Here is a 17,143-nt window from a genome sequence, read left to right as displayed (position 1 = left end):
AGAGATGAGTATAAGACTTTCGATGAGTTTATATGTAATGCATTCTGCATGTATAAAACAAGGTGTCATATCATTACAATAAGTATAAGAATAAGAAAGATACACGCCAGCATCATTTTCTGGATGTCCAACATTTCGATTGGGAAAAACGTTGCGACATGTTTGAAGATTCATCATATAAGGTAAATTAAATGAATTCTTTACGTGTCCTATTTATAATTTTCGCTTACTAATATTTACAACTTATGTGCATGAGCGAAGTTCTATAAATAAAATAAATAGATCGAAGTTGAAGATTCATCATCATGTAGCATCAAGATCTTTCCATCACCTCTCTTTGAAATTGGTAATATACTTTTTATTTTTTTATTCTATATAATTTATTTTTTGGAGGTACTAATTTTAATATTGACTTTATATCTTAACAATATCTCTTGTAACAAGAGTCAGACACCAATTATGATCTGACAAAATTATATAATGCATCACATACTGATCGTAATGAAGAGTTGACTAATCCCGATGCTCGTGAAAATTATGTAAGTATTATAATCTGTTTTAATTAAACATATTTGAATATTTGTGACAATATTAATTACTTTATGTTGTGTGTAAGATATAATGGATGCCCTACGTACTGAAGCTGTGTCAGATAAAAATTTTTCAACAAGTGATGTTTGAATTTTTACACAATTTATGCATCAACATTCAAGATATTTGGAGGGGGGGGGTTTGGGTCGTTGTGTAAAGCCTTCTAGTTTTTCCCCAACGTCAAGTACTTCTATAGCGTTAGAAAATGCAAATTCTAGAATCAAATAATCGACTGATAGCATGAGTTAGAGGCTCAATTGGCGAAACAAGCAGACATGGAGATGCGCATGAAACAATAAGAAGAGTTTAGGAGAGAGATGCAACTCAAAATACAGATACTTATGCAACAGTTCGGGGCCTCTATGCAATTGATTTTTGTGTTTTGCATAGATTTTGAGATTTAATTATAAAGTTTTGTACGGATAACATTATTAGTATTACTACTATTTTATTTATTTAGTTCGAACTTATGACTAGTTTTATTTGTATTAAACAATTTGTAATATATTTTTTTAAGTATTATTTAATTATGCCTATTTTTTTTAAAAAAAAAAATATTAACCATGAATGTTCGAACATAGATACATTGGAAACAACCGTTCGAACATCGCATGATACTGTTTGAACGTCTGTTAACTAGCAAGTCGCTCGATCCTTTCATTATATGTTCGAACATCTTACTCAATCTATAAAAATATAATTTCCATTCAATTATCAATTTGTTTATTCGAATGTTCTCTCGTGTCTATTTGGTCGAACGGACTAGTATCGATTGACTACTCATGTAGGATACGTTCAAACATACATATACATTCGAACATTTTTTATTGGCGTTTGAACTCCTTTCTGGGATGAAATTTAACCGTCCCAAAAAAAATGGTTGTTTGAACGGTCTAATAAATGTTCGTCCTAAAAGATATTTTTTGAGACAAAATTATTATTTTTATCCTAAAATTCCTTTTGAGATACTGATATTCAGACGATCTTGAGACGCTTTATTTTCATCTCAATCCAAAAGACATGATCTGTTGTAATTCGTGCACAAGGCATGCGAAGTATAAATGATAATAAAGTGATGGTTGGTACTAGCAACCAACTCCAAATAAACGTTTACAAGAATAACTATATGAAAACACTGTTTAAGAGTGGGTTTTTGAAATCTAATAATTAGGGAGTTTATTTTTATAGCCACCGATAAAATGTCTCGAGATGCTCACTTTTTTTTTTTAACTTAATGATTAAGAAAATAATTTTTAATAATTTTTTGAATTAATTTTTTTAAAATTTTTTAGAATATAAAAAAAATATATGAAAAAAAATGTGATCATTTAGTTTTATTGATACTAGGTAACCAGAGTATTTTCAATGACTGGTATAGAGAATATACTTTGCACACTACTGACCTAACATGATTTAATACATTTTAAAAAAAAAAAAAAAAAAATTATTTACAAGGCAGCGTAGATGACGCATCCCTTTTTACCGTTGACTTCGTACAGTATGTGATCCGTAAGAAAAGTTTAAAGATAAAATATTTTGCATATTTCTACCCTATCACTATCCTATTACTATTTGAGAAATTTTTATTTTTTTATTATTTTATTTTTAATATTTTTTTAACATCTTTAATCATTAAAAAAAATTAAAAAATATATAATTTTATTAATAGTTATTTCTTTAATTATTAAATAAAATTAAAAAATTAAAAAAAATTAAATACAAAAATAATAATAAGAAAATAATAATCCTATCATTTATAAATAATCCAATCATTTTCATCTTGGAAATCAAATCTCGGCACCTAAAAATTAGGATAATAATATAATCCCATTTTTCCATTAGTAAATAAAAAGAATTATATACCACGTGATTGGATAATAATATGAGGATGGCGCTAACATCTCAGGCCACCCAACCTATCCTATCGTGGTTCCGTGAACGGATAACGGAGAGCGGGAAGGTAGGCGCAATGGCAACCATCTCAGGCCACCCAACCTTGCTTTTGAACCCAATCGTTTCAACGTTGGAAAAATGCAAGACCATGCATGAAATGCGCCAAATTCACGCCCACATGATCAAGACAGACCTTGTCAACCACACATTCACAGTAAGCAAACTCGTCACCTTTTGTACCCTCTCCCGTTTCCCCGGGGGTTTAGACTACGCTTTGTCAGTCTTTCGTCAAATCCGAAACCCCAATGCCTTCATCTTCTTCACACTAATTAATGGTTTTTCTGGCAGCTGGAACCCTGTAGAGTCTATAACTCTCTATGCCCATATGCTTTCTTGCTTGACAGATTTGAATGGTATTGAGTTTTCTCTTCCATCAGTACTCAAAGCGTGCGGCAGATCGCGCTCGTTAGAGGAAGGGCGTCAAGTTCATGGGCAAATCTTGAAATCCCATTTTCAGTTTGACCCGTTTGTTTCTAATTCGTTGATTCGGATGTACATGGAGCTTGATGAGATTGAGCTGGCGAGAATGGTGTTTGAAAGAATGCTTGAAAGAGATGTAATTTCTTGGAATTCGATGATTACGGGTTACTTGAGTGCTGGAGAGATTGAGTTGGCACGTGTGCTATTCAATGAGATGCCAGAAAGAGACATAGTTTCTTGTAATGCAATGATCGATGGGTACGGCAAGTTTGGAGAGTGTGAGCTGGCTGAGGAGGTTTTCAGGATGATGAGTGATAAGGATGTGGTTTCTTGGACATCGATGATATCTGCATACGTACTTAATCATCGTCCAAGGGAAGCCTTGGATTTATTTAGGGAAATGCTAAGTGTGGGAGTAAGACCTGATGGCCCTGCTATTGTTAGTGTTCTTTCAGCCATTTCTGACTTGGGTTTTGTCGAGGAGGGTAAATGGTTACATACTCACATATCTACAAATAAGATAGAATTGAGTCATGGGTTTATCGCATCGGCTCTTATTGACATGTATGCAAAATGCGGGCATATAGAAAATGCCTATCATGTCTTTAGATGTGTATCTCATAGGAGAAACATTGGGGATTGGAATGCTTTGATCTCTGGTCTTGCAACTCATGGTTTTGGTCAAGATGCTCTTGAAGTGTTCCTTGACATGGAAAGAATGGAGATTGAGCCCAATGAAATTACATTCATAGGACTCTTAAGTGCTTGTAGCCATGCAGGAATGGTTGCTGAGGGTCAACATTATTTTAAAATAATGCAAGAAAAGTACAATATTGTTCCCAAGATTCAACACTATGGATGTATGATTGATCTCTATGGCAGAGCAGGTCGCTTTGAGGATGCACTAGGAGTTATACAGAATATGCCCATGGAGGCTGATGTTTTAGCTTGGAAGGCTATTCTTAGTGCCAGCATGAAGCATGGCAATGCTGCGATTGGTGAAAATGCTGCCCTCAAAGCAATGGGTTCTACCCCAGAAGACTCAAGTTCTTATGTTCTTCTCTCAAATATCTACGCCAAGGCCAGGAGATGGGATGATGTAGCTAAGGTCAGATTACTCATGAAAGAGAGAGGAGTGAAAAAGATTCCAGGCTGCAGTTCAATCCTTGTAAATGGGAAAGTTCATGGGTTCCTTGCAAGGAAGGAAATGGATGTTGAATTTAGTGGTGAGGTTCTCTCGAAGATAGATGAAGTAGTCGCTAGGCTAAAGTTGGAAGGCTATGAGCCTGACCTAACTCAAGTTCTATTAGATATTGATGAGGAAGGGAAAAGAAGCTTGCTTTGTCTTCATAGTGAGAAGATGGCACTTGCATTCGGACTTATAAACATTAGAAATGGTGCTCCTATTCATATTGTGAAGAACTTAAGGATTTGCTGTGATTGTCATTCCTTTATCAAGCTGGTTTCGAGGGTTTACAGCCGTCGTATAGTTGTGAGAGACCAAAACCGTTTCCATCACTTTGAGAATGGTTCCTGCTCCTGCAAAGAATATTGGTAATATAGATTTATGTAGCCTGATTTTGCATGTTAATTAAGATATTGTACAGGTTCAGTATTTAAAGCATGTGATTAATACATGTAGCCTGCACTGCCACAAAAATAAAAATAATGAAAGAGAGAGAAAAGAAGTAATTTATTTTGTAGGACATTTTTCTTTTGCTTACTGGTTAGAAAAAAAAAATAGTTTACATGCTAAAGATAATTGTATTTCCAACTTTGATCCAGAACGCGGGTTTTACACCATCTAATGGGAGGTTGATTGATAGTTGATACTCCTTTAACTTTACAGAATAAATTGAGTTGCATAGGCTTGGAACCCAAATTCGAAACAAAACCGAGTTGTAGTACAGAACAGCCGTGTTCCATCCTCGAATATGCAGTGTAGAAGAAACCTTGGTTAATCCGATCATAGCGCCACCCTCTCTCACTGTCTTCGCCTGTCAGTATCCTACTTGTGTTAGTGTCTTATCCAATTTGTCTCTGTGAAATTAATATATATCTGTTACAAAAGTTTGATGAGAAGATGGAGATTTATTTATATTATATCCTGAACACTCGATCAGGTTTTTTCTCAATAACTGGATGCAACATGTAGAATATTTAATTAATGATGTGAAGTGTCTAGTCAAGATTTGAGCTCAAAAACTCTACTCTTGACACAATATAAAATTACTACTTGTCCCATTAAGATTTTTTTTTTTTTCCCGATGAGAACATCGTCATATTATTAAAAAATCACACTTGAAGAAAGGGAAGAATCCAATCAGGAATCAAATCTGTAACAAGAGTTTCTTCTATCAAGCCTAGATCATTCTTTGAGCATGTGCCACATAATTAATCTTCTTGGGCACATGTTGGATCGACCATTGCTCCAAATTAGCAAGATTTTTTTATTTTTTATTTGTCAATAGCTATCAAACCAGAATTGTTCTTGTAACACCCCGGTCCTAGATGGGTAGGAGAGTTACTTCTTAACACTTAAAATCATATCTCATTGTACAAATATAAACTTCAATTCCTCATTTACTCATAGACCTCATTGATTTAATCCATCTACTCCAAAATAAATAATTAAGAATACGACGAAGTCTCAAAATAAATGCCAACTTCCTCAAAGTACCAAGTCAACAGAGCAAAACGAAATTATTCAATAAAATTCTCTAATAACAAGTACCCTCTTTGTATTTAATAGACTATACTCACAAAGTCTTACCCATACTTCCTATTCTTGAACCTCCGCTGAAGTATCTAAAAATATTTGAAAAATGTTGTGGAGATAAGAGACAAGTTATCAACAACTCAGTAAGCAGATGATATATATTAGTGTGCAAACATGAACATTTACAAAGTATAATATGCATAACAAAATATTTTCTAGAGTTATCATGTAGAACAAAACATATTTTCAAACGTAATAGAGCGATGGTTTTAAGACACATAAAACCTAGAGTACTTTGGCATAACATAACCTGAGCATCAAAACAGAGCATCTCACAGAGCAGAGACCATGTTTCACCGCCTTGGTAGGGTTGTGCTATTCCCGGTGGCCAAACCAGGCAGAAATACCGGTGAAATCTTTCACTTATTTTTCTCGGAGCCTCGAGTGTGCATACAAGAAAGACCACATAAAACCACTTTGTTTTCAAAGTGGGTGTACTCAGAGACAGAGAAGTTGTACCAACCTAAATAGAGCAAAACAGAGCATAACAGAGCAGAGCAGAAGACAGAGTCAGATACAAAATTAGTACACCATGCCAAAGGTTTTCAATGCCATATCAAAACAAAATAGAGTATCGAAACATATTCAGATCATTCTCACATACTGAAAACAAAATTCAGAGCATCTTTCTAATCAATGCACAAATTTCTAGATTTTCAATATCGCTCTTTTTCATATTTCAGAGACAGTATGACAAAATAAACCTCATGTCTACACAATGCATGTTAGAAAATATTTTTCCTTTTTCATACAGATTTCATAAGTAATGTAAATAAGCGACCGAGGTTGGTTTTTTCCAAATTCTGATTTCATCACAAAATATGCAAAGTGTTCAGAAAGTCAACTTCAGTCTCAATAATTCGTGTAAAGCCTAACATAGGACCGCTTACCTGAACTTTTTAACTTTTTTGAATCTTTCCACGATCGTGCAGGATGAATACCAATCATCACCTATATGGAATACTAAGCGTTACTAAACTTCTAAAAGGACTGCTAAAACTCTCCATCTACTTAAATTCATATATTCTACAGAAATAGTTTCAATAACTATCTAGTTATAAGAAATCTAACAAAAACTATCATAATTAAAAGGATATTCTTAACTTATCATAATATAATTTTATTGAATATGGCAAAACAACTTAAATTCATTTTAGAAATTAACTTAATCATATTTAAAACTCATATATCTAATAACTATTATTGAAACGATAATTTAATATTGTTAACATATAACGTAGTAGGAAATTGTAATTTCTTAAACAATAGTAGGTCATAAAATATCCTTAATAATACCTTAATGTTAAAATAAAATCCTTGTAAACTTATAATATATAGTCTAGTCAAAATTTAACACTTATACAACTAAAACCGCAATTTCTTTTTCTGTAAACCATTGCTTATGGGCTAATATAATTGCCCATGTAAAAATGTGGAAAGATTAAAATATTAAACACAACCTAATTTTAAATAATATAATAGTATTTTAATTACATTAAAAGGAAGCCCAATATAGGAAATTGGTATCTCCTGAACATAACCCACTTTAAAATAATACATTAATTTATTAATACAAAAAAAGAGTTAAAGCCCATTTAAAAAATGTTAATACAATATCTATAAAATTCAACAAATCTAATTTAGAGATCAAACACTTCAACTCATTTAAAAATAAACAGCTTACAGTAAGAAGAATTTAAAATAAACTCATGTGAAAGCCCAAACTACTAAAATTATAAAAGCACATTGGTAAAGTCATGAGAACACATGGGCTTGTGGCCCACGATCCACCCATCTCAGGTGTGGTAGCACTTCGTATCTGATTTGCATGAAAGAGGACCTACTGCAAGGGAGAAGGTAGTGCAACGTGGGTGGCTGAGTTGTGCTCGACGGTGGCAAGCGCGACAATCTTGGTGCGACATAAGAGCGCAAAGAGAGAGAGAGAGAGAGAGAGAGAGAGAGAGAGAGAGATCACGACATAACAGGAAAATAACACTCACCGAGAGAGAGCAGGGAATACATGAAGGAGTAGCGGCTGGGCTGGCGAGATACAATCATGGCAGCCTCCTCTATGGCAGGCGGTGGAGTTCAAAGAGAGGGAGAGAGCATGAAGGCCATGCCAACAGGGAGTAACCGAGAGGGGTGAAGGTGCTATGATGGTGGCTCACGACGGCTCTAGGTTGGTTATGGTGGTTCGGGGTGATGCAAGGTGCGTGTCATGGTGGTGCTATTCGGTGATGCATAATGGTACGTGAGGAGACGTGCAGCATGCTTGGGCCGGCGTTGCTCTATTATATGGGCTTAAACCAAAGTATTTTCAGTTTCTGCTTCCCAAGAAAGTTGGTGATGGTTGGTAGGGCGCAACTGAGCTTCGGTGCCGTGGGGTTCTCGATGCAAGGTTAAGGCGACGGGAAAGGGCTGACGAAGGCTTGAGTGCACGTTGAGGTGGCTTGTCGGTTGCTTCTTGCATGGACATGAAGGGCAACGATGCAAACAGGGGTGGAACTACCTTAAGGCTTGGGGGGCTTTGGCCCCCCAAAATTTTTAAAATTTGATGAAAATTAGGGTTTAGAAGGTGTTTTTATAAAGTAGACTATATAAAAATTAATATTTAGCTCCCCCAAAATTATTTTTTCTTAACTTAGCCCCCCAAACTAGATTTTCTGATTCCGCCCCTGGGTGCAAATCTGATGCTTGTTGCCGACTGTTGAAGTGCACACTGCAGTTGGTACCTATATGAGGACACAAAAGTGCTGGGCCATGGAGGTTGTCCTGTGGTGGTTGCATGGGGCGTTTCTAGGTGCCAAGCGACGTGGTGTGGAGAAGTTAGTTAGATAGAGAGAGAGGGAGAAGATGTTAGTCTCGGCAAAGAGAGAGTTTGACATTGGCATCAAGAGAGAGTGAGATACCCAAGCGAGAACTTCGCGGTTTCAGTCGCTTGAGGCACTGGGCTGAATTCGATCCTTGCAGGCTTCTTCAGGGTGGCTCTGAAGTGGAGCAATGGTGGTTTGGCATGATAGGCACATTGGTAAAAACGGATAAACAGTCCCAACGCTACTCTATTTTGGGTGCATGAAGCAGGGGCCTAATTTCTACTTTAAAAATTACGGTGGGTGGAATGAAAAGGAAAAGGGGGATCGACGTGCATGGGTAACGGTTACTGAGCTTTTCCTACGTGCATTGTGGTTGGCTGAAGAAACGACTTCCAAGGGGAAAAGGTATTGAAGACTGATGCAGTTTTCTATACAAGCTATATTTAGTTTTTTATTATTATTAGTCATTTGATTTATTACTCTGCTTTGGAACAATAAGTTATTACTTGTTGTTATTCTCAAGATGGCATATAAGATGTCTTTTGGTAAATTGTAAACGACAGAACAATAGAATCAATCAAAGAATTGTTGGTTGAAGTTCTCCCCTATTTTTCTCCTCTGGTTTCATTATTTTTCTGTAATCTGATTTCTAAAACCAATTGGCATCAGAGCACGTCTCGATCTTCTTGGAAAAAATGGCTGCCCTTGGTTCATCCATATCAATTCCTATTTTTTCTGGTGAAAATTATGACTACTGGAGCATAAAAATGAAGACTTTGTACTTGTCTCTTGATCTATTGGATGTCATCGAGTCTGGAGTTCCAACAGCTAGTGAAAGCTCAAGTGGTCGTGGTTCAGATTCAAGTCAAGTCAAGCTGAAAAAACAGAAGGATGCAAAGGCATTATTCACTCTACAACAAGTTGTAAGTGAATTTATATTTCCAAGACTAATGAGAGCTACAACTTCTAAACAAGCATGAGAAATTTTACAACTTGAGTTTCAAGGAAATAGCAAAGTTAAAACTATTAAGCTTCAAGGGTTGAGAAGGGAGCTTGAGAATCTCAAAATGAAAGATTTTGAAACTGACAAAGAGTATCTGTAAAACCCAAGCCCAGGCAAGTTCTCACCAAAGGAGCATTACGGCGTCGTTTTCAGGTAAGGCTTTACGCCTTCGTTTTCCTTTCTTTTTCTTTTCGTCCAACGGTTTCTTCCACTCTCCCTCTCTAATTTTCAATTTTTGCTTGTTCTGAATCTCACTCCCACTTTTTCATCAACTTCTCAACCGCATCTATGTTTTCTTCATTTTCAAAAAAAAAAAAAAAAAGCACTCTGATAAGACTCTCTCCCTCTCCCCCACATTAGTTTCTCACCCTCGCCCCAAAGCCCATGGACAAAGACCTTAAGGCAACGCCACTGCCGCAAACCACCAAGCACTGAAGCCCAGCCTCCTGCCAACTAGCCACCTCCCAGCACTTCACCACACCACCACTGGAAGCCACCAGTCATGCCTAGCTGCAACAAGATGGGACAACCCTTATGACCCAACCCCTTAGTGTCCTCAAACGGAAACCAACCCACGGCATGCTCCTCCACGCGAACAACCCCATTTCTGTCAGCAGACCACCAGCCACGCTGTGACAACATGAGTCACTGCCCAGCCCTTCGAGAAAACTACTACCACCTTGTCCCCTGGCATAAACAGCAACATTGCCCCCATCTGGTAGCACAACAACTCCGAATGGAATCCATTGTGACGAGTTCACCCCGCATGATAGAAACCGCAAGCCCACAGCCTAAACCTCAGCCCTTCACCACCACGTTATCACCGTGAGACGTCCTTGTAGACTACTAACCACCATGATTAACACCACCGTGAGCCACATTACTTTAGGTAAACACCCAAAGAAAACCACCCTTGTTTTCCATACTCAAAACAAAGCAACAAGCATGGACATGATACTCCGCTCGACAACCACGCAACCAACCTCTACCGTAGACCTCAACTCAGCCACCAGTGAGCTCCTCGCTGCCTCCCTCTCAGTGAGTTTCCTCTCTCCCCACGCCGTGTTCTCTCCTTCTCTCTCGGAGTCTCTCTCTTGCTCCATTTCTCTCTCATCTCTCTCTCTCTCTCTCTCTCTCTTAGTGTGTAGATGCCCAACCCGCCGGAGGTTGCACCTCAGCCGACCAGTCCCGTCGCGGCTCTTTCTCTCCCGGTGAGCTTAGTGCTATCATGGTTATGTTTTGTATTTTTAGAAGTTTATTTTTGTAACGTACTCACCAAAGCATCCATGCATTGCATGCATTTTTCCCAAAATACCCCTAGTTATACGTTGGGCTTGGTTTTCAATTTACTATGAAGGCTTGGTTTTAAGTATAATATTATTACAGAAGATAATTAGAGTTTTAAAGTGTAATACTTTTATTATATTATATAGTATTAACTTTTATAGTCTGATTTCAATAGTAAATAAGTTAGAATTTAATTTCTTAGTCGAAGATATTATGTGGATATTGATGAATTTGGAAAATGGTGGTATTTTTGGGGTTATGAGAATTTTTAGGTCATGAGGTATTAAAATAGGTATTCCAAGTGTAATTACGAAGTAACTATTCAAATTGGAGATTTATTCAAGTTACATGAATTTTCTATTGGTGACGATTGATTTTCGTTTGGGACTATTGTGAAGATTTTTTGAAAAGTTAAAAGGTTCAGGTAAGCAGGGTTCCTATACTAGATTTGCATAAAAAGAAATGAACTGATGTTGGTTTGTAAAAATGTGCATGTTGTTTTAAAAAGAAAAAGTGAAAAACAATCTCAGTATATATTTTGCATTCACTCATGAGATATGTATGAAAGAGAAAAGAAATGTTTTTCACATCAATAGTGTAGACATGGGCAATATTTGACATGTTTCTGAAATGTGCACAAGAGTGAATATGAAAATTGAGATTTTTGTAATTATGATATGAAAATGATTTGGATCTGTTTTTGATCAAATGAAAATGATATGAATATGTTCAGCACATGATTTGACATGATATGAATATGAAAAACCTTTGATATACTTATCTATTTTGATTATGATTCTAAATATGGTTATGATATGATGATACTAGTTCATGTGATATGGTTGGTACCAACATGATATGATATGATATGAGTGCACCCACTTTGGAAACAAAGTGGTCTTTTATGTGTTCTTTCCTGTATGCACACTCGGGGCTCCGAGATTGAAAATGGGGAAGTTTCACAATATGATACTGCTGGTTTGGCCACCGGGGATAGCACAACCCTACCATGAGGGTTAAACATGGTATATGATATGATATGATACAATATGATATGATATGATAAAATGAAGATGTTCAATTATGTTATGCCAAAATGTTTTTGAATATGAAAATGGCATTTGAATATGAAACAGATCTTTGAATTTGACCAGTTGGTTTTTGGAATATGAAAAGGGTCTTTGAATATGAAACTGTCTTTAAATATGAACAGCTGGTTTTTTAGTATGAAAATATTGGAAAGTCATTCTAATTTTCTTATAACATGTTTTTGAGATCTGCATATGAAAATGAAATATTTTGTTTCTGCATACTGAACTTTCTGAAAAGGCTCATGTTTACATACTAGTATATGTTTTCTGCTTACTAAGTTGTCGATAACTCACCCCTTATCTCCATAACATTTTTCAGATATTTTGATGGTACAGTTGGGATCAAGACTATAAATCTTGTATAAGGCTACGTGAGCATATTCGAATAAGTACAACAATGGTACTTTGGTTATCTAACCATTTTATTCAATAGTTCTATTTTTGCTTTGTTGATTGGATATTTTGGAAGGTTGAAGTTTATATTTGAGATTTTGTGGTGTTTTAGATTATTCGTATTGGAGTAGTTATTTGAAACAGTTAGTTGTATGTATCATTGAAAACTTTTGAGTCTATGACTATATGATTGAGACATGATTATGAGTAAGAAGTAGTAACTTTCTGACCCATTCGGGACTGGGGTGTTACAGTATTGCTCAAAACTCATTGAAGTAGTTAATCAAATGTGGGCTTATGGAGAGGACATAACTGATGAGAGAATCGTACAAAAGATACTCATTAGTTTAACTGAGAAATATGACTTGATGGTTGTTGCCATTGAAGAATATCGGGATCTCTCTACGCTTTCAGTTACTGAACTGATGGGTTCTCTGCAAGCACACGAACAAAGGCTTGACAGGAGGAATGAAGCTACTCTTGAAAATGCATTTCAAAAGGATTTCAAAAAGGGGTATAAGGGCAAGGCAAAAGATGGAGAGAGTCATCAGAAAAAGTATGCTACAAAAGGTAATTTCCAGCCTTGTGGTATTTGCAAGAAAACTAATCACTTGGAGAAAAATTGTTTTCATCGTGGTAAACCTTAGTGTACAAATTGTAAAAAGTTTGGCCATGAAGAAAAGGATTGCAGGTTTAAAGACAAGCAAGCAAATTTCACAGAGGATAAGGAAGAGCAGTTGTTTTATGCTTGTCAAGTGGCTGCTGAACAAAAAAAAGGAATGGTTTCTCAATAGTGGTTGTAGCAACCACATGACACCAGATTCAAGTCTATTTTCTCGGATTGATAAAAATCAAACTTGGAAATGGTGATCTAGTGGAGGCGAGAGGGAAAGGCACAGTAGTTTTGGAAACCAAAAGGGGAACCAGATTTATAAATGATGTGTTGTTAGTTCCAAGCCTTGATCAAAGTCTACTAAGTGTTGGACAGATGATGCAAAATGGATGCTCCCTTCACTTTGAAGATGATCAGTGCACTATTTATGATATAAAGAACAACAATCATGTGGTGGCTGAAGTGAAGATGGGAAATGGGAGAAATTTTCCTATTTATTGGCAATACCCAAAGGATCTTGTGATTAAAAATGATGAAACTACCTTATGGCATCAAAGATTTGGACATTATAACCTTAATGCACTAAGGTTGTTAAATAATATAAAAATATGATGAGAAACTTACCTCTTCCTCAATTAAAAATGGTGTTTGTCTACTGTTGCATCCTAGTTAAGTTTGAGTGTCTTTTGGGGGAGCTATCCATTTCAAGTTGGATATAGTTGTCTTTGATACAGGATTTAGAAGCTTGTGATTTGAGCCTTTGTAGTCTTTCAGAATCTTTTTTGAGTTGGAAACCAAAGTGCTGGGATGCAGAAAATCTTCACCAAAAACAAAGTCATTCATTCTTTTCCAAATTTTCCAAGCCACCACTGCAACTTCTTCTATTTCCTCCATAGACAAACAATTGAAAAGGTTGTCTAGGACGTCCCTAAAGGATTGCTTATCAAACTTTCTATTTTGGATTCTTCTTGAGCAAATACTCCATGCATCTTGGGCAGAACCACAACTCCACAAGGCATGTTCAACATTTTCTGGGGCAAATAAACAGATGGGGCATGTAGGGTTGTCAACTACTCTCTTTTTTAGCAATTTCAGCTTTGTGGAAAGGGCTTCATGACAAGCTCTCCACATGAAAGTTGTTCTGGCATCAATATTGAGTTTCCAAATCTTTGGCTAGAAGAGTTTCTAGTTTTGGTTGTTGGATGTTTTCTTCAGCCTTCTTTCTTGAACTTCAACCTGTAAATGGTATGCACTCCTAATCAAGAATTTCCCATTTGAAATATATATATATATATATATATATATATTATATCCTTATTAGTCTCTTTGTCTAGTCTTTTTTTTTTCCTTAAAATAAAATTTCTCAAATAAAATACGTTATTATTGGATATAGTTAACATCTTCATGTGTGGTTTTGGGTGCGTACTCCAAGTAGTTTTTTTTTTTTTAGCTCCAATCGCTTATTGACTATTTTATCATCACCAACTTCTACTAGCAAGTTGGTATGAAAGAGACTCTGAGGCCACGTTTGGAATTTATTCTAACAACCAACTCTCAAATCATTAAACTCATCTCAACTCAAAACCTCTTTACATGTGAGACTCGCAATCTTTTCAACTCAAAACCTATTTACACGTGAGACTCACAACATTTTCAACTCAACACCTCTTTACTCGTGGGATTTACAATCCTTTTCAACTTTTCATAAATATATCTAAATTCATCTTAACATACAAATGCTTCTAAACTCATCTTAAGTAGGTCCCACAAAACTCACTTCATCATCTAAACTCACTATTATTCATAAAGAACTCAACTCAACTCAACTTAACTCAACATTCAAACGAAGCCTGAGTCTGAGATGACATGATTTCTTTGAAAAAAAAATTCAAATTATCTTATATCAGCAGCGTGACTGCGTAGGAATGTGTTCTTCTTGAAAATATAATTTCTCAAAATTATTATATAAAAAGAAAAATGAAAACAAGTATTTCTTACCCTTTCCATTGTTATTTATCTGGAAGCACATATTAATCCAGCTTTAGAGATGAACAAGTTTGTATGAACAATATATATATATATATATATATATATATATATATATAACAAAGAATTCATAGGGGAGAAAATTTGCTACACATTGTGATCTCCTTGTAAAACGAATGCACAGACAATACTTTAGAGACTCGGTCTTTCTCCAAGAGAAATTATTTGTACAAGTCTCAAATAGATAAGTTTGGCACATCCCTTTGTAAAAAAGTGAACCCAACCTTAAAAAAATGTCAAAAAAAAATTAGTGGAATCCATCTTTTTACAAATGACCGGCACAAAACTTGTCTATTTGAGACATGAAAATATAAAAGAAGTGGTTCCACAGAAAAATAATTAAAAACCTGGGAAATAAGTACAAAGAACAAATAAACAAGTTGAATATAAATTTAGCTTGCTAATAAATTCAAGTTCGAAGAAATTGAAAAAATTAAAATAGACTAAAGCTCCATACAATTACCCTGATTATAAATAAATAGGAAAATGCAATGTACTTAAGAAAAACTTACGAAAAATTTAGTTCAGAAAAACTTACGAAAAATTTAGTTCTCCACATGTCAATTATTCATATGCTGAAAATCATGAAATTTAAAATTCAAATTTTGAATTTCAAATAAAAACTAACAAAATGAGTTTTGTAAATAAAAGTGTAAGTAAAATTATAAATATATCAATATGTAGCACTACTCAAATAAATAAGACTACTCAAAAAGTCATTCCAAATCACTCGGTCAAATTTGAGATTGGCAATTTGTTTATTTATTATTTTTTTAATAGAATAAACTTTCAGTCATAACTCATGCATTACAAAGTTTTTCAGAACTAATACAATGCATAATCACTTCAGGTCCCTTTCAATTTACATAGTCCCATTTTCACAAGGTAATGCAAATTTGGCTGCTTTATGAGCTGCTTGATTACCATCTCTAAACGCATGTTGAAGTCTCCGTGTACATCTACCCTACATATGATCCTTGATGTCCTCAATAATCTGATCATACCATGAACAATCCTCCTCTATGCCTTTTACAGCCTTAAATACTACTAAAGCATCCCCCTCAAAGCTGACATTCTCTATCCTTAGCTTAGTACATAGTTTTATAGCTCACTCCAATGCCAAATCGCCCGCAATGGGTTATCATCAAAAAGTTTTGGTATGCAAACAACAACCATTAAATTACTCTCCCAATCCCTGAACACAATACCTCCGGGTATCTTGGATCTATTACTATCTAAGGCTCTATCCCAATTAACCTTATACCAATTCATCTCTAGTATTTGCCATCTAGTAGGTACTGATCTGGTTCTCTGATTTACTTCTTCAAAAGCTTTGTTATTAATCAATTGTGCTTGTTGGAACTCTTCTTTTTCATCTCTGGCCTTCTGCCACACTAAATTGGGACTTTCAAACTTCTGTTCAAAAACAAACATATTCCTTCGCAACTAGATTCTTCTCATAGCACAAGCAATCTCCTCAATCTAATTTTTCTGTAATGCTTCTATCATATCTTCCCAAATATTGTTAAAGCTAACAGCTTCATAATTCCACTTCTATAAATAACTGGGATGAGTTTGCCCATACATCCTGAGCAGCAGCACAACTCCATAACAAATGAATGTTAGTTTCCTCAAGTTGTCCACAGATAGGATACACTTCATTAGCAATAACTCTCCTTCTAAACAAATTACTCATCGTGGGAAGTGCATCACCAATAGCTCTCCACATAAAAACTTTAACTACATTTGGAATATTCATATCCTAAATTTTCTTCCAAGCCCTAAAGCCATTAGGATGGACTGATGACTCACCTCTGCAACCCCTCTTTAATTGATAATGCTAGATAATAAGCAGATTTAACTGTAAAGAGGACAGACTTGGTACGGCCCCAAATCAATTTGTCTTCTTGTCCTCTCTTACTTAGTGGGAGCCTCTTAACTGTATATGCCTCATCCTCATGCAACACTTCATTTATTAATTCAACATTCCAACAACCCTTTCCATCAATTAGTTTGTTAACACAGTCATCTTGATGCAGCAATTTAATTGGAGATTGAATTGTATAGGTAGTAGGAGTGGGTAACCACTTATCACCCCATATTCTTTTCTTCTCTCTCTTTCCCACCCTCCATCTCATCCCTCCCTTTATCAAG

General features: G+C 35.6%; 1 protein-coding gene across 2 annotated transcripts; it reads left to right on the top strand.

The window, feature by feature from the left end:
• Nucleotides 1–2,453: 2,453 nt before the first annotated feature.
• Nucleotides 2,454–4,667, top strand: LOC121239984 (pentatricopeptide repeat-containing protein At5g48910-like). 2 transcript variants are annotated; one of them, XM_041137406.1, is made up of 2 exons: nucleotides 2,478–2,698; nucleotides 2,833–4,667. In XM_041137406.1, the coding sequence occupies exon 2, from the start codon at nucleotides 2,870–2,872 to the stop codon at nucleotides 4,520–4,522; it is 1,653 nt and encodes a 550-aa protein (XP_040993340.1). In that variant the 5' UTR covers nucleotides 2,478–2,698; nucleotides 2,833–2,869; the 3' UTR covers nucleotides 4,523–4,667. The 2 variants fall into 2 exon arrangements, with proteins under 2 accessions (XP_040993339.1, XP_040993340.1); XM_041137405.1 differs by having other exon boundaries at nucleotides 2,454–4,667.
• The last annotated feature ends 12,476 nt before the right edge of the window (nucleotides 4,668–17,143 follow it).

The sequence above is a fragment of the Juglans microcarpa x Juglans regia genome, chromosome 7D (genome assembly GCF_004785595.1).
Source record: "Juglans microcarpa x Juglans regia isolate MS1-56 chromosome 7D, Jm3101_v1.0, whole genome shotgun sequence".
NCBI classification, from domain to species: Eukaryota; Viridiplantae; Streptophyta; class Magnoliopsida; order Fagales; family Juglandaceae; genus Juglans; species Juglans microcarpa x Juglans regia.
The sequence above is the reverse complement of the archived record's forward strand: the minus strand, read 5'-3'. Positions and strand labels throughout refer to the sequence as shown.

Bases quoted from the DNA above. Each gene is read 5' to 3' on its own strand.
- LOC121239984 (XM_041137405.1), top strand. From the start codon at position 2,474: ATGAGGATGGCGCTAACATCTCAGGCCACCCAACCTATCCTATCGTGG.